The sequence below is a fragment of the Scleropages formosus genome, chromosome 1, assembly GCF_900964775.1.
Source record: "Scleropages formosus chromosome 1, fSclFor1.1, whole genome shotgun sequence".
NCBI lineage: Eukaryota > Metazoa > Chordata > Actinopteri > Osteoglossiformes > Osteoglossidae > Scleropages > Scleropages formosus.
In genome coordinates, this window is record NC_041806.1 from 8,729,001 (window position 1) to 8,747,591 (window position 18,591).

An 18,591-nucleotide genomic window follows, 5' to 3' on the forward strand; every position below is an offset into this window, starting at 1 on the left:
CCACGCATCCATCCAAATCAGTGGGAAACCGAAGAGCAGAGCTGTACACGGTCAAATTTTTAGGTATTTTCATTTTTTTTCATTACCCTATTGAAAAGCATTTATAAATAATTACAGTATGTCATTTGGTGGTTTTCAATTTATGCACAACCATTTTTAAGAGCCTGTAATTTAGTGATTACATGTGATATCGTAATATTTTGACTACCTAATATTCCATTTTCAAATCAATATGTTTTAGTGTAGTTTGAATAATTAATTGCACATGATTGCCTTTGAAAGATAAAATAGAAAAATCATTTTCATTCAAATCATTTATTTTTTTTAATTCAAAGGAGAGGTGTTCAGGTTGTAACCACAAGAGGGCAATGCCCATCTTTGGAATATGAACATTACAATACTGTACATACTGTGTATGTATATATATATATATATATATATATATATTTCAGAGTAGCATAAAATCTCCTTCTACAGTTCATGGGTTTTTTATAACTAGATGACAGATTGCTAATCTGCCTCCGTATAACTGGCAGATCACAGTCTAAATAGTTCTGCCAAAATGTATTGTTATGCTCTATTGCAGCACAGTAGCAGAGCGGACAGACCTGCTGCCTCTTATGCATGAGTCCCAGTCCGGCTCAGTCTGTGTTGATGAGACATGTTCTCCCTGTGTCTGCGTGGGTTTCCTCCTACAGTCCAAAGGTATGCAGTTCAGTTTAGTTGCCTATAGCGTGTGAATGGGTGAGTGAGTGTGTACGTGTGTGTTTACCCTGTGATGGGGTCCAAGGTGTATCCCCCCAGCCTTGTGCCCAGTGATTCCAGAGCAGGTTTCGGCCAGCATGACTCTGATCAGATCCGTGCGATTAGTGAGTGCATTGAATATTGCTATATTTATGAAGGACATTAAAAACTGTAATTGTCCGTCCATCCATCCATCCATCCATTGTCAACAACCGCTCGTCCTGAGCAGGGTCTCGGCGAGCCGGAGCTTACCCGGCAACACGGGGCAAGACCGAAGGGGAGGGGGGACACCCAGGACGGGACAGCAGTCCACTGCAAGGCACCCCAAGCAGGGCTCGAACCCCAGACCCACCACACAGCGGTTAGAAATATGGGACAATTCATATAGTTTTTATAATTGTAAAATATTATTTTTTATTTTAGAATGATGCATTTTTACAACTGAAAGGAAAAATGTGTCCTATCCATAGCCACTATTTCTCACCTAATCAAAGTACTCATTACATGCAATGGATACATTGAAATGCTCCGGTAAGTGTAGCGTAAAATCAGCCACGGTTACGCTTTAATGTGACTTTGCTTACATCACAAGGATCATCCTACTGTGCCGAGGTCTGCATTGCACAGGCAGCACACGGAGGTGCAGAAGATTGTGTGTTTTTTGTTCTTTTTTCTGTAACTATTGTGTTTTCTTTTCCACTGGAGATGCTCCCTGTGGCAGGATGTGACCCTATATCCTTAGCTTACCAGGGGGCAGTAGAGTTTTTCGTCCTCAGCCAGTGTTTCCAAATCCAAGTGACAGACTGTCAGCTCCTTGCTCTGCGGAACCTCTCCGGTCACTTCATATTAAAAAGCCAGACCCCACTGTGTCTTTATACCCCATTGCTGGGGTTGCACTGCTGACAGATTTTGCTCATGCACATCTCACGCAATTTACTGCAGCATGCTGCTCATAGTGGTGTCATTGACAGGTTTACCGTTGACTGTCCACAATGGACATGTATACATTTATAGAAGTCTCTGTTCTCTAGCAGCCACAACAGATCCAGGCCGTGCTTTTGCCCATTGACTTGTGTTTTAGAAAAAATATGCAGTCCTTTAAATGTTGTGATCTATGGTATGACTTGGTTTTGTTTGGCGATACATATAATAGAATGTTTGCGTGGCATAGTGCGTAAAATATCGTCACTGGGGAAACACCAGTCACATCTTCTGCTGAATGCTGCACCTATGTCACCGCATTGCAGAATTTACACAGATGCACTGTCACCGAACGGTTATTTCAGCATCGCTTTTCCTTTCATTTGACGCGCATTTCATCTCTAAGAAATATTTGACAGACCAACATTTGGAAATGAATTCAATCAAGACACAAGGAAGTATATGTTGTACTCAAATTTTGTACAAAACAGATGGTTAACTAACTACGTGTCGAATAGATTTGGAATAAATTAGTAATACAATAGCTACAGTATGGGCCAAGACAGCAGAATGCGGCAGTCGTACTTTTATTATATATCAGTGGCAAAAGAAATGCGTGTTCTGCTAAACAGTTTATTCTTTTAATAGTTCATCTTACAATGTGATGCAATTTCTTAACATTTGCAGCTTGCATCCCTTGAATCATCGTGTCTAGTACAGGTTAACAAAGTTTGAATTAGATTTACATTTATTCATCTAGCAGATGCTTTTCTACAAGACGACATACATCTCAGAGAAAAACACAATGAGTGCATTACATCTAAATAGAGTACAGAGACACTGTATTGGTACATTGGTATGCAACCAATTAGTATATTATGTACATATTAAAAATGTGTTTATTGTAGTCTACATGAGCCTCAAAGGGTGGTGTGGTGGTGCAGTGGCACTGTGGGTTGGACCAGGTCCTGCTTTCTGGTGGGTCTGGGGTTCAAGTCCTGCTTGGAGTTCCTTGTGATGGACTGGCGTCCTGTCCTGGGTGTGTCCCCTCCCCCTCCGGCCCTATGCCCTGCGTTGCCAGGTTAGGCTCCGGCTCCCCGTGACCCTGTATGGACAGGTGGTTTCAGACGATGTGTGTGTGTGTACATGAGCCTAGTGTCAAATTTTAATTTATGCAAAGTAACATACATTTGGATATTGAGTATTGCCTGCACAGGATTCCTTTTCTTCAGTTTTTTGCTTCTAAAAGAAAAAAATGACAGTATCAAAGCTCCACGCAGACTTTACTAATTCATTTCACCATGTGCAGCTTGACTGTGATTTTGGCAAAAATAACTGAAAGTGTAGCAAAATGTAGTTACACCTATAAAGCGAAGGACGATTCTTTGTATGGACTGGGCTACACACAGCCGTATGCCCATGCTGCAGTCACTGCGCATTTTGCGTCCAGGAAAGCGATGTGTCCTTTCTGCAACTCCACAGTTTGGAAGAACATTAATAGAAGATGTAAAAAAATTTAGGACAGATGACTGTGCTACTTTTTTTGCAATATTTTTGTTTTTGACAGCAAGCCCTGAGGTTGACAAAGGCTGAGATACATGTGTAGGCAATGATGCCAACTATACAGCCATCATCCTTTGCTCTAAACTGTACTGATATTATTTTCACTCTTAACCAGAATTTGAGCAAATGCATTTTTATGTATAAAGATGAAATGGAATAATGATTGTCAGAGGAAATGAAGAACTCGCAATTTTCATTTGCCAGCATGCAAAGTAAAGTAGACAACAGCATAAACACGGTGTTTTCGACACACACACAGACAACCAGATTCCCCACTTTGTTCCCATTACTGTCTTTTGTCTTCAGCAATGAGAGAAACCGTCCTGTTGCACCCTCTTTTTTTTTTTTACAGGACAATTCACTTGCATGCAATTGAAACATATACTACACTGAGTGAATGCGAATTACAGCTGAATGCGACGTCATCCAAAATGCCTTTGGAATAAAACTGAAAAAGCTATTGTGTTGATGAAATGCACGGCTGCACTTTGAGATCTAAGGAAGCATTTGGTTTTGGCAGCGTTCAAGAAAGACAATATTAATGTAGACGTGTTTAAGCCATGAAGCAAAATCTTACATGTAAAAGGAAAACACGGACTTGTCTCCAGCTCAGTTTTATTATTAAATCACTTATTCTAACATGCATTGTACATCATGCATTGACCTCCTCAGATCTCGTCACCGGTTAGGGAGAAGGTGTCCATTTCACCGAATAAAGATCATAGAAAGTGTGAAGACGACAATAAGAGAGCATCTTTTATTTATATACACAACAAAAAAAATCCTGAGTTTCATGTAAAAAAGCAAACAATAGTCTTTGCACGTACCACAGACAAAGGATTTCCCCACCATTTTCATTCCTTTTCAATTGTCTTAAAGACGCGGCGATAAGACCGTTTTGAAAATCTTTTTATTCTTGTGTTTAACAGCAAACTTTCTGCAACGCTCCTTTTCTCCTCTTTCTTGCATGAGCAGGATTTAAAAGCCTTTCAACGATTTTCTAGTCCACCCAAAAAGTTTATTCATTTTACTAAAAAGACGAAGTACAAACTATACAAACTAAATTGTTAAAACTGCCATTTGTTGCCGATTTCTAACATCAGTTACTAGCTGCTTGTGATTATACTATGCAGGGCTGTAGGGTGCAGCAACAACTGAAAATGTAACATCACAGCATGGAAATGATGGGCAATTCAGTATATTCACTTTGTAACATTTCCACATGTAAAAATAAATAAGACCATAAATATATAAAAATAAATACGTAAACTTTAGAGACTTAACCATAGGATCTAGTGACCTTTAATTACATTCCTGTAGTATATGTAACTATGCAGTAAACTGGCAGGTAGCTTCAAGTGTCAAAGAACTCTTCAAAATTTGACCAGGCTGCGTATTTAACACTGCATGTAGATGGGGGGTACTCCTTGTAGTTTTGAATTACTCATTTTTTTTTTAACGTGTTCTGTCTGCGCCCATCATGCATTTGATGCTCATACTAAAAGTCATCCCAAAATATATAATTTTTATCGTCCGAGCAAATTATCTAGCGTACGTTGTCTCAGGAACGGGTTTCCTCGAAGGTGAGGGAAGACATCCTGCTCACCGCAACTGTGCATCAAACTGCAGCCAGGACAGTTGCAGTAATATTTCCATCTGTCACAATAAGTGAATTACGTGCTATGATCTCTTGTGTACGTAAGTGTCCACAGGATTGCTTTAGCTGGATTCTTTCAAATAAATTATGAAATGTAAGGTTGTTATGGCAAAATGTAAGGCATTATTCATTTTGTTAGCTTTTTGGATCTCACTTCTCCACACACATGCACATATATTTATTGCATCAAAATTTTTCATTTTTTTGCATGGAATCACAAAATCTATTTTAGCTTTACAGTTATTCTTTACTGCGCTGTATTATTTACGCCCATCTCAGTCAGTCTGATTTACTGACAGTAGCTGAAATATTCTCGATGTATTCAAATGATTTGACGTAATAAGCGGATCTGTAATTGGAAGGGTTCATAAAATCACAGGGCCACAGAAAATAGAGAATCATGCCGATAAAGCTGAAAGGTTTGCTCTCTTGTCTGTGCAATGGCCATATTGGCATGTTGGAGGAAATAATCAGACTGTGTCATGATTACCCACTGCCGATTCACCGAACGTCAGTGGAGGAACAGCACTCTGGCTGTTGGGTTTAATAAGCTTTCATGCTATACCAGCTCCATATACATATGTGCTTTCCTTTATCAGACATACACTAAAATCATACCGTTAGTCCATCATACAAAACACTTTGAAAAGTGTAATGGAACACAGTAATTTGAAGTGACCTGTTCTTGTGCTTACCTTTTTAGATACATCTTTAAATATTGATGTTTGACTACAACATACAGTTGCTTTAAATCCATGATATTGATGTCTCTGCGTATTGTTGTGGAAAGAGGTAAAGAACGCACAGATAAGTTAAGAGAATTATCACCTAATAATCAGTTCAATTTGTTTGTACCACGTTTTTTTCTTTAACAAAACATGTATTTCTTAATGTTTTGAAGATTTGTATTTCTACATGAATTGGAATAAAGAATAACTGTGACCCTTTGATTGGTATACATACTTCCAAATTTCAGGAAACCAAAAATACGCTAAACAAGAAATGCCCATGAATATACTTATGTTTACTTTCTTGTCATCATATATTAAAACTTTTGCACAGCTGTAAGTACTAGGTTGGTGCAGTGGGCTTGGCTGCATCCTGCTCTCTGGTGGGTCTGGGGTTCGAGTCCTGCTTGGGGGGCCTTGTGATGGACTGGCGTCCCATCCTGGGTGTGTCTCCCCCACCTCCAGCCTCGCGCCCTGCGTTGCCGGGTTAGGCTCTGGTTTGCCACGACCCCACTTGGGACAAGCGGTTTCAGCCCGTGTGTGTAAGTACTGGTGGCATAAGATGTTTTACAGGGGACCAGGAGAACACTGGCTACAGTATATGGGGAGAGAACAAAGATACTGTTAATATATTCCAGATATGAATGGCTTCAGTATCAAAAAGACTTGTGCTCAGTCATTGTTTGAGAGTGCATTAAAATATCAAAGTTTGGGTTACAGTATTATTCAGTCAAACTTTCACCGTGGTCTTAACTTCCAGTTCATTTTGAAGTAAGAAAAAATATGAACAAATTTCAGCAAATAATATCCCACCCCATTGCTTGTCTGCAACTTTTCTATTTCTTTTTACCATGTATTAAGTGGGTCGTCCGTGTCATGAATTTATTCTCCATAACGTACCCTAAGGTCAGTTCTATCACAGATAAACACATTTAAAAAGACACACACACACACACACACACACACACACACACACACACACAATCCATGCTCAAGCACGCAAAAAAACAAATCTGAAACTACACTAAACTGTTCTTGGGAGCAATCTTTCACTTATCGTCACTAAAAGAGTCTGATGAGTATGGTTGACAAATCAGCTGAATGTTCTAACCAGCTAAGAAAAAGAGGACATCAAAATGATCTGAGAAATCCATTTTCATTATATCTCATCACACTCAAAATTCTGTGCTGTGCCCAGCGCTGCCAACCCTTTCGCACTCGCCGTACTATGTGGCGTCAAAACAAATGCAAGATGACATCATACGTCATAATTTGAAAGACTTCAATCACTTTGAAACTGGAGACTTGTCTTTTTTGAAGCTGCACCCAGAGTTGGTTCATGGCACAGTATCTTCATCCTCTCTGGAATTTCCAAGGTGTTGTTTGCAGACACAGTTCCTTCTCCTGGATTTCTCTCTGTTGCATGTCAAGGCTGCTGTAATTAGTAACAATTCCCAAGGAGTTACCTGCAATTAAAAAAGGAGAATAAATAATACATGTAATGCCGAAAGGGTCCTGAAATACATCATCTCTACAACCTCCTATTCAATCCTGACTGCTGACTGATTCATCGCATAAGCAGATCCAACGTTCGTATGGTGCCCCTATCAACTTTATTATCTAGAGAATTATTGGTTAATTAATGATATAATGCTATAATAAATAAAGATACTTTGTAAGACTCTTCCTTTTAACATTAACTTTGAATTACATTAAATTTAAAACTAAAATTCTTTTATTCTCTTATTTTTAAAAAAAATAGAATCGGTAGGATGTTTTCAGGATTTATCTATCCTGTGTTTTATGCATCTACTCGAGCGATGAACATCGACACATCACGTGGAAAGTAACAAACTAGGTTTACTTAAGAGTCACGTCTGCAGCCATGTCTCGTTCTCTTAATGTAATACACAAATTATACTTTTGCTGAGATGTACATCACTTTAGAGAAAAGTGTCTGCCAAATGAATAAATGTAAAATGTAAAATGACTGAAAATAAAATACGTTCTCTGCACACCCAAGTATTCCACACACACATTCTGTAACATGAGGAGCCACTGTGTACCATTTATTCCTGCGAAATCTGGCACAGTTTCAGTGCTGCTGATAGTTGCGTTCAAAGCCATTGTGGGGATTTACCAGATTAGCTCAACCCTGAAGACTTCCTGAGAGGAACCAAGTTGTAATGACTGATCAGCACCCAAGTGAACATCTATTCTGTAGATTCGGTTGGGCCAGTTGTAGACGGCAAAGAAACGTTTCCATTCAGGAGGACACACAATGCATTCATGACAAGACCCTCCGGAGCTTAACGTAAATGGCTCGCTGGTAAATTCTGTCAAACAAAACTGCATGAATAATAATCCATTTATGTTAGAACAGCCCTTTAATTACAGTGGCTCAGTAAATCTGTTCTGTGTTAGTAAAGTACAGGGCATGAAGGGCAGCCGTAACAGTCTGTGTAGGGCAGAACATTTTCTTAGTTCAGGACTTTCTGCAACAGTATTAATTCTGGCCTATTTACTAGACAAACCATTGATTGCTTGCTGTCCTGTTCCTTTTTTTTTTCTCCTATTATTCTGTTGTTTTGCATGTGAATAAAGGACATTCATTCTATTACATGACATTAATGTGCCAATATATGCATATTCGCAATAAATAGAAACGAAAACCTTTCAAGGTTTTGCTGAAAATAACCTTTTCTTGTAATGCAATTTCAATGTCCTCTTTTTCAACGGAAAGACTTCAAATCTCAATTCCTGTTTTCAACTTTAAACAGAATTCTGTGGCAGGTTTTACAGGGAGGCAACAGAGAAATTAAAAATTCTACATGTGAACACCAGCACTTCCCCGTACAACATCCTGAACCTGGGAGTCTCATGAAAAACAGGTAATTAGATAAATAAATTGTTGTGCCTGATCTCCAGGTGGTGAGTGGTGTCATGCGACAATGAACGGCTAAAGTATACAACAAGTGAAGATAGAGAGGTTACATTATATTTTCAGCGGCAGGACAAAACAGAATAAAAATCATACCCGGGATGGGCAGAAAAGAAGCTGATCATGTAGTTTCTACACTGATATGACACTGTGAGTAAACTTTGGACTCACTAAACGTCAATATTTGTAGTAGAAATGGAATATGATTTTGTACAAAGTCAAAATTGGATACATTTGAGAAAGAGCCTGCAGTGTGTAAACCCTGAAGGCAATGAACTAATCAATAGAGCTGTATTCTTTCTTCAAAAGGAACAATATTTAATGTTTAAGGAAAAGCAGTTATAATTCTGCAGAATTATTTTTTTCAAATTGTAAATGTAAACAAGAAAACATTGTTTTACTTTGAAAACGTTTGAACATATTGCAATACAGTATGAAATCTCATACTACTTTGTGCTTTCAATATAGAAATTTCTTAAGTGCTGATGGATAATGTTTCTTCAATACAAAAAAAGAGACAAAAATTTAATTTCAGAAATAAGAAAGATATTCACATGATTATTTTGAAGCAGCAAATGTAAACTAATATACCATTTGATGCATTAGATGAGATCAAAGATAATATTTGTGAATTTAAGTTATATTTCAAAACATTACTCTATAATGTAAAAAAGTCCAGTCATATCATTAAATAACATCTTGTATGGAAAAGGAAATCATATATTATTAATAGAAAAATTCAAATTTAAAGTTCAGGATAAATTAATTGCTGAATATGTACTTTTTAACCCTACCTCCAGGTAATTTTCCCCCTTGTAATTCATATCTGCGCTTCTTGCTAGCACTTTCTAATGTCTGCGTATAGAAGATAACTCTATCAATAATTATTATTTAAAAAGTATGCTAGCTTAGGAATATTTTGTTCCAAAGGTCCAATAATAGGGCAGAAATGAGAGGAGCAGACTGGAGTTGAGCTGGTTAGGAGAACAAAGAATGTGCACGGCAGAGATAGCACATCCTTCTCTCTGTCCCTGCAAGGGCTTTGGGGGGGGACTAGTGACAGAGACAGGGAGGACAGAAGAAGCGTGACATTGAGAGAGCAACAGAGGGAAAACAATCATTTTGCATGTCAATGCCACAAGAGTGCAAAAATGTTAAAGTCCAACACTTTATTCATCTGTCCAAACCTAACTGACAATGAATTTAGTTCTCTATACAGGATACAAGGGGTAATTTTCAAAAAAACGTTGACATCATGGAGTCATAAACATCTAAGGATGTCTTTTTATAATATGTTACTTTAGTGAATTTAAAAAAAGGTGTAATTAGTTAAGGGGGCACAGTGGCGCGGTGGGTTTGACCAGGTCGTGCTCTCTGGCAAGTCTGGGGCTCGAGTCTCGCTTGGGGTGCCTCGTGATGGACTGGCGTCCCGTCCTGGGCGTGTCCCCTCCCCCTCCAGCCTTACGCCCTGTGTTGCCGGGTTAGGCTCTGGCTCTCCACAACCCCACTTGGGACAAGTGTGTGTGTGTGTGTGTGTGTGTGTCATTAGTAAGAAACTATCTAAGAATACTCATACAATGCTGGATTTGCCCTTATGGAATCACCCAGTTATACTACAGGTATCATGGTACAAGGAAGAGAAGGAGAAGTAGCAGGAAGTATCAGCAATAGAAGGAGCTAGAGGAAGTGGCAGGCTCTTTGTCAGTGCTTCTCAATCCTGAAACACAACACACAGTTGTTCAAAGCACAACAATAACTTACACCACCTACTGTGTTCTGTCTGGCTCAATTTTGGTCTCGCCATTCTGCTTGTCGTTGGACTTGGTGGACAGGCGCGTGGACATGGTGGCTGCCTGCACCACGGCCTTGAAGCTGCGTTTGCGCTTCTGCACATTCTGCTCCGGGTGGAAGATGATGACGTAGACCTTGGGCATGTAGAGCATCCCCAGGGACACAGAGGCGCTGAGGCTCATGGAGACAGTCAGTGTGGTTGTCTGGATGTACATCTGCGCAAAGGGAAAGACAGCAAAGCGAGTGTCACCAGAGAATCCACATCAAGCACTGTGACCGGGGGCCTGGTTGCCAGTCCCTCCCAGGGGTGTAAAATACTCTCTCTGTGTACTTGTGTGAAGGGTCAGAGGTGCGGGCTAATTGTGCATTTTTACTCATAAAATAAATCTCGGAGGACAATGTGGCAAGAATGCATTACTGCTCAGGGAATTTCGACGTGACACCCTGCATACTAGGCTGTTCTAACTTAGTATCCAGTCTGTCATCATTCCACGTATTATTAGGTAATATTACATTCCTAGTGACTGTATGAAAACACATTTAACGTTTGTTGTCTCAGAATCTGAGGTCCCATTACTTTAGGCTCCATATTTCCACAATATGCAAAACAAATGGACACAATCCACAGTGAAAGATGAAACGGTGAAATGTATATGTTTGGTATCATATTGATATTTTACTATTCGATAGTTGCCAACATCAATTATTGTAATTTACAAAACAGCCTGCTTTCACAAAATTTAAAATGTGGATGTGCAGAATGTAAAGGCTCTGTGCTAGATAACAATAAAAATGACCCATAATGTCAATTGACAGGATGAGTGTGTTTAATTCAAACACTTTGTACCCTGTAGAAAAATGTACAGAAATGGTCACACTCCTCTGTTTCTAACTGACTTCGATTCAGTGTTTTATAAAAACTGTGATAAATTGTCCAAGACCATTTTACAGATATCTGGGACTTCCGTCCATACAGATGATATCACTATATTATGTAAAACCACTGACGCATTTTCATAACCAGACAGAGGGTTATATGAAAAAATTGCAAGAGACAGAAAATTTGCATGTGAGCAAAAATTAAAGTAAAAGTCCCTCTAATAGTAAAAACAGATTAACAAATATAGTATAGTGTAATGTTCCCAATCTGCCCTTGCTTTTAGCACAAGGACTGTAAGGGAATGAAGGCAGTTTCAACCTAATCTGATTAACTAATCTGTCATACTTTAGGTGTTATAAATTTCAGTATTTAAAAGTCTGAATAAGCATGCAGTTCATGGAAGCATTCAATTAACAAAAGAATGCCAAAGATGAAAGAGAAAATTTAATGCCAAATTCTCTATGAATAAGAATCTATGAAGAAGATACATCTCAATCATTTTAGGTCTTCTCAGCAACCCATGATGTTTGAAGAGTCTTTCTTGAGGGGGTCAAATTATCAGTATGTTTAATGGAAAAAAAATAATAAGTAATTCCCTGAAAAGTGACCAAAAAAATAATAAAAATACCAAAATACTAAAATAAAAGTAATTCATGAGCATGAAAATAATAACATCAATATATTTAATAGTATTTGTGACAAAAATTATTTTTAGCTTGTTTTTATTTTATATTTATATTGTCACTCAGATTGTATTATTATCAGTGATATTTTATCACTCGTTTTCATCAGTAACCATTTGTGTAAAATCCAAATTTGTATGATATTTTAAACATGGTTTAAAGAAAAAACAATTGCGCTTTTCTCCACTGAGGGAAACCCCATCTTAATGGGAAATAGGTCTTTTTGAAGTTTTTGTTATCTTTTCACTTTATTTACATCTTATTGGGTTTTTAATGAAAATATTGCTTCAGCCTATTCCTGGACAGCTTTGTGTAAATGTACCACACAAAAATAGTGAAAGAACATTTCTTACTTGTTTTTAAAGACTGCACCTCGTGTTTTAACTATGTTTTTAACTAAGTTCTCAACTGTGTAGCAACTGTGCTGTCCATTGACTGAACTGTTCTCTATAAAAATAACAATTTAATGCAATATGGACAACTAATGTTCTATTATTAATCATCATTTTTATTATCCAACTTTATGGTTATTGCTCTCATTGAACTGTCGTACCAGTTTGCAAAGTGGCCTGAAAGCTGTACAGCAACTGTGTCACCCTTGCACCTGTTTGTTTTGAAAACCTGCCAAAGGCTTTAATGTGAGCAATGCAAAGGAAACTTTAATTCATCTACCTGTTGTGCAAGTGAAATGACTGCATGGCAGGCAAAAATGCAATTGCATTGAATAATAAGACCATTGTGTGAAAAAGGCATACAGTGCTGTGCTGGAAATGATTAACACCCCTGATTCTACTTACCTACTTGGTTTAACCAGTGCAACTTGGGGTTCACTTATTTTTGCACTGCACTGATTTCACTTTTCTACTACACACACAATTTCCTTTAATGCAACGTATGAAACTGATCATTACACATCTACTATGTCACATGAGAAAGACTGCTATCATTAAATAACCACACACACACTTTCAGAACCGCTTGTCCCATACAGGGTCACGGGGAACCGGAGCCTACCCGGTAACACAGGGCGTAAGGCTGGAGGGGGAGGGGACACACCCAGGACGGGACGCCAGTCCGTCGCAAGGTACCCCAAGCGGGACTCAAACCCCAGACCCACCGGAAAGCAGGACTGTGGTCCAACCCACTGCTCCACCGCACCCCCATTAAATAACCATTTTGTGGTAAAACTAAGGGACACTAGGGTTCACATACTTTCAAGCAGCATTAAATTTTTATACACTATTGCAGCAATTTTTGTTGTAAAAGTCCTCATTGTATGATTGTAGTACAAATCAGGAACATGCGTTAACATTTACATTATACTTACATTTAGATGACAAGAGAAAGGAAGAGTGTATTTCAGATCAGAAAAGAATACAAGTATTAAAACATTGTTTGTCTGACTGATAATGTGCTTTTTTTGTTAGTGCACATATTCCAGTTTCCACCAATTAAGGTGACCTATAAATATGAAAATAGGCAGATCAAAAAGTAACAAGTGGGAAAGGACTAACTTACAAAGCTGTCAGGAGTTGGGAAAGGAAATGGGTCTGAAAGAGAGGTTATTTGATATGCTTTTTAAATGATGGAAGGGATTCAGTAGTTCTGAGGGACAAAGGGAGTTCATTCCACCACACCGAGACAATATTCAGAACCTGCGGAATCTGAATTTTGGACAAGCAAGTGCAGTGCAGTGTTCTCACGTAACTTTTAAAATCTTCTTTAAATCCTTCCTTGTTACACTACAAAATCAAGTATTTAGTGCAGCATTTTAAAGCATAGTTTTAAATGACTGAAGTTAAAACTTTCCAGCATAGAAGAAACTGTGTAATTAAAACTGTAGTGTTGGGATAGAACCGTACTCAGCAGATATTGACCGCCTTGTTAAGGTGAAATCTATAACACTTTGCGGCAAAATATGTTCGGTTTAATGGACTGTGCAGTCAGTTAAGTCATACCCAGGAAATGTTATCGATTATGTGCTTGAGCAAAATCTATTGAAGCTGTTACTTCTTCCCTCCAAGTGTCACCAAGAAATATTTATCCACAAGAGTATAATTGGGTGCGAAAGAAAACAGAATTTTCATTTCAAACACATTTATCTGCATCTGAAAGTTGCTATGTATGGTTATAACCCAAAATGAAAAATAAATACTTTGGGGCATACATCAAAAGAGCATTTTAATATTCTTTGGATAAACTCCCAGTTCTGAAACTACATCATCTGCCCATTAACAAGGAAGGTCATGATTTGTGTCTTGTGGTCTCCTGACAACTTTTTTTCCTCTGCTGGCATTGTACCTGAGAAGGACATAAAATTCAGACCCCAAAGCCTGGATTATTTCCAGTTGTCCTGTTCCCAATGTTGACTTTTATTAGGCAAAGATACACTTTTTTATGATGTTCCCTCCTTCATCAAAGGGTCTATTTGAGAGTAATACCGTTACCCCAAGGCAGAATCGTCCTTCGGCATTCAAATAAAAAGAAAGCTTTGAAAGTGCTAAACAATGAATGTTTTTCAGCGTGTGTGTCCTTACGTACTGGTTCATGTCAGTCTGTCTATTTATATAGTTCATCATTCTTTGGCTTTTTCTCTGTGATTCACGGGCAGTAGAAAGGTCAGTCTGACAGCTTGCAGCGCTTCAAGACAACGTTCAGGGTTTTCGAGCGTTCTGCGTACACATGCAAGCTGACAAATTCAGTTGGGCAGAGTTGCTTCAAACCGAGTCTTCTACGTTTGAACAGCCAAGTCCGAAAGCACTTTATGCTCCTAATTCTCAGTATCGCTTATTTAAACGAGCTTCTCTCAACATTGTAATGATAAGCCCAGCTATTTAGTGAATCAAGTGGAAAAAATCGAGTAAAGTCTACAAGTGGCATTTAAAGCAGCAACTCAAAATGACCAAGAGAGGAAAAAAATACAATTGAAAGAAATCTCTTTAAAAGGCAGATACTGTGTTGCTTCACAATAACTGCAACTAGAAATATTATCAAGAAATAAAAATGATTTACCAATCATCCATATCATTCTGTGATTATCCTCACAACAAGCAATAGTTCTTGTAATAGTTTGGTGATTATGGTTAGTAATGTAGACATCTCTTCCCTGAACAGCTCACATGTGCGACACCAAAAAAAACACACCAACAGATACATCTGTTCATTAAAGGGTGGCTGAAAAAAATATTTTTATTGTGAAAATTAACCCTGCTCTTGTTGTGCCAAGCTATGAAACTATTCCTTTGTATATCCATCATCGCCAAGAAGCACTTGTCCCGAGCGGGGGTCGCAGCCTTACCCAGCAACACGGGGTGCAAGGCCAGGGGTGAGGGGATACACCCTGGACAGGACGCCAGTCCATCGCAAGGCACCCCAATCAGGGCTCGAACCCCAGACCCACCACACAGTAAGCAAATCCACCACATCACACCATACCACCGCACCCCTCTGTTCCTTTGTATATTGCAGCTCAAATTCCCAGAGTAAAAACTTGCGGGCTTGTTGATCTGAGAATGACAAGCAAGGTCATTTTAAGCGGTGGAATGACTGCCGCCGTTTGTATCATGGGTTTGAAAGAAAAGAGATGCTGCTGCCTGCAATTCCTTCCACAAGGCCACCAGGCCCATTGCTGCCCCAGTGGCTGCTTCTGCACTAATTCCTGGCTAAAATGGCTTGTGCTATTGTTCCCAGTCTACTCCCGGTTCCCTTTATCTGCCTCCGCCCACCGCTAAGACCCACAAACTGCGCAGCTCGCAGGAATGCCTATTGTCTCTGCGTCACGGTGTGTCTCGGGTAGATAAAACGGAGCAACAGAACGCTGTTCATGTTTCATCCCACTCCACGTCTCTTCGCTGCCACATCAAAGAGGGGCTCTAAGGAGGAAATCTTCCTGACGTGGAACTTCCCGTTATCACGTAGTAGGCAGGTGTTTATTTTTTTCAGTTTTGCTTTTCACTCGTTGAACACACATACCACCATTGATTTATCATCAGTCCTGCTTGGCAGTTTTGTTGAATTAAAAATTTTGCCATCTTAATTAAAGACCATTGAAATGTCAAAAAAAAAAAAAAAAAAAAAATGTTTCAGCTTATGGAAAAGAGTGGCTACAGTACCCTGTTAAGGAGCCTCATTCATATTAATCTTCATAGTGTAAATACATAATGAAGATGAATGTTTTAACTGCACTGGAATATACATCTGCAGCCCAAATTAGTCATCTGGAAGGTTATCACCTCATTCTGCCCCAGGGTAAGGTGGCGAAGCACTAATGATTTGAACTATATTACATCAAGGTTTTTAATATGGGAGTTTATTGATAGCTGATTAATATTTAACAGCTGGCCACATTTACTTGCATTGAGCGGTGGCTCAGCGATGCAGCAGGTAGCAATGGTACCTGACGGCGTCAGGGCTTTGGACTTTCTAAGGCTTTCTAAGGACTTTGGTACAGTGTATTCAGCGCTGTAAGATCACCCTGGACGAAGGTGTGAGCTAAACCCTACACAGTAATCACTGTGCATCACACTGCAGAAAAAAACCTGCTAAATGACTAAATGTAAATGCTTTCATTTCTCATCTATGGAAGTGTATAAAATGTCAACAAGTGCTATGGATAGGAGTTAAAAGCATCCAGACTTGGTCTCTCACAAATAAGAACTCAGCAAAACAAAATTAGTACCATTAGCTCCTTAGAGTTTCATTAATGAACAACAGCATGATGGCAAAAGGCAAAACCAGACTAGTGTAATGGTAGAGATACAGAGAAAATTTTTGTTTACTACAAAATACATCAGTTACGTATACATTAATTATTATACCCATACCTTCTCTGTGGACTGTGCTGTGCCAAAGAAGATGGGTACAAAGGCCAGCCAGATGATACATGTGGTGTACATAGTGAAGCCAATGGGCTTTGCCTCGTTGAAGGTCTCTGGCACACCCCTGCTTTTGACAGCGTAAACGGTACACGTCACCATCAACACGATGCTGTAGCTCAGGCAAGAGATGAGGGATAGATCCGACATGTCGCACTTGAGGATGCCACGTGCCAGCTCTGGGTTCGGTGGCCGTAGCTCTTCATAGTCAATGATGGTGTGAGGTGGGACCACAGCGAACCAGATGAACACGCCCACCACCTGCAGAAGCATAAGGAAACAGTGTCCGGGTCTCTTGTGGAAATAATTTGATTAATCTAACTCAGCTTTCACTGCTTTCACTCCTAAATCTCACAATCCTCCTCATTTTACACTTTACAGCTGAAGAAGCCAAAGGCGCAATGGTAACTCTACATGTACACTTGGAATCCTTTGTTGCTACCACAGCATCCCAGTCCTTCATTCTCCTGGTTAGTTATCACCAATTCATTCATTCCCCTTAAAGATAAAGATCTATTTTGCCTATTTCTATGCAGAAACTCACCTGCACAGAAATGAGGACAAATGTGATCACCAGCTGGGAAGTGGGACTGATGAACTTGGGTGGCGTGACGGACTTCTTGCCTTGCTCAAAAATGCGGTAGATGCGGTTTGTCTTGGTTAGCATGGCAGCATAGCTGATGCACATGCCAAGGCCCAGCAACAGCCGGCGGAAAGCACATACCACAGCACCTGGCTCTGCAATCATCAGGAAGGTGATGAGGTAGATCAGGAAGATTCCCGTTAGCAGGACATAGCTGAGTTCCCGGCCAGAGGCCCTTACAATAGGCGTGTCGTTGAAGCGGATGAAAGTGATGACCACAGATAAAGTGGCCAGGATGCCCAGGATGGCCAAGAAGACGGGGATTATAGCCCAAGGTGAGTGCCACTCAAGTTTGATGATGGGTGTGGGCCGACAGCCAGTGCGATTCTCCGTGGGTCTCATGTCAAAAGGGCATATCTCACAGGTGAATTCATCCAGCTGGTACTGATAACCATCGCATAGCTCACAGTGCCAGCAGCATGGGACACCCTTCACCATCTTTTTCCGTTCCCCGGGGTTACAGGGGAAGCTACACACAGAGTCTGGGGCCTGGCGAGAACCGCCCGAGAACTGCATTTCCTCCATCTGAGAGGGGGCAGAGAGAGAGAGAGAGAGAGAGAGAGAGAGAGAGAGAGAGAGAGAGAGAGAGAGGGAAGTGAAATAAGTCTAACATCACAATTAAAATGTTATAAAGGTGGTTGCAGGACAATGGAGCTTCAACTGTAAGAATATTTTACTATTATTTTATAATTACAGGGTTTGGGTTAGGGGGTTAGTGTTTTGAAAGTATGAGGTAAGATAGTAAAGAAGCCTGAAAAAGGAGTACAGTGGAACCTCGGAACTTGAACTTAATTCGTTCCAGTCAGGGCGTTCGAGTTCTGAATCAATTTTTCCCATAAGAAATAATGTAAATTGGATTAATCCATTCCGGACCCCCAAATGATTGCCAATTAAACCTATATACATACATACATACCTGATGCTAAAACCATAAATACAGTGTGGTCTTTGCTTTGTAATAGATTTCACTCTTTTAACAACATCAGCTGGTTTGATTGTCTCTTTATTTTTCAGTATAGTGCAAATTGTAGATTTAGGCATTCCATACTGTGCAGCTAGATCAACCACGCGAACACCTCTATCGTGTTTTTCAGTTCTTTCCTTTTTAACCTCTATCGTAGCTCTCACTATCTTCCTTTTTGGCTGATTGCTTTCACTAGTAACCT

At 39.5% G+C, this 18,591-nt stretch overlaps 1 protein-coding gene across 1 annotated transcript in view; it reads right to left on the bottom strand.

The window, feature by feature from the left end:
• Positions 1-6,840: 6,840 nt before the first annotated feature.
• grm6a (glutamate receptor, metabotropic 6a) overlaps positions 6,841-18,591 on the bottom strand; it is a 65,163-nt gene continuing 53,412 nt past the window's right edge. The window contains exons 9-12 of the mRNA XM_018753029.2: positions 17,327-17,950; positions 16,732-17,043; positions 10,325-10,560; positions 6,841-7,079 (exon numbers count right to left, since the gene is read on the bottom strand). Coding sequence (XP_018608545.1) covers positions 7,076-7,079; positions 10,325-10,560; positions 16,732-17,043; positions 17,327-17,950 — 1,176 coding nt within the window. The 3' untranslated portion in view covers positions 6,841-7,075. The remainder of the gene's footprint in view (positions 7,080-10,324; positions 10,561-16,731; positions 17,044-17,326; positions 17,951-18,591) is intronic.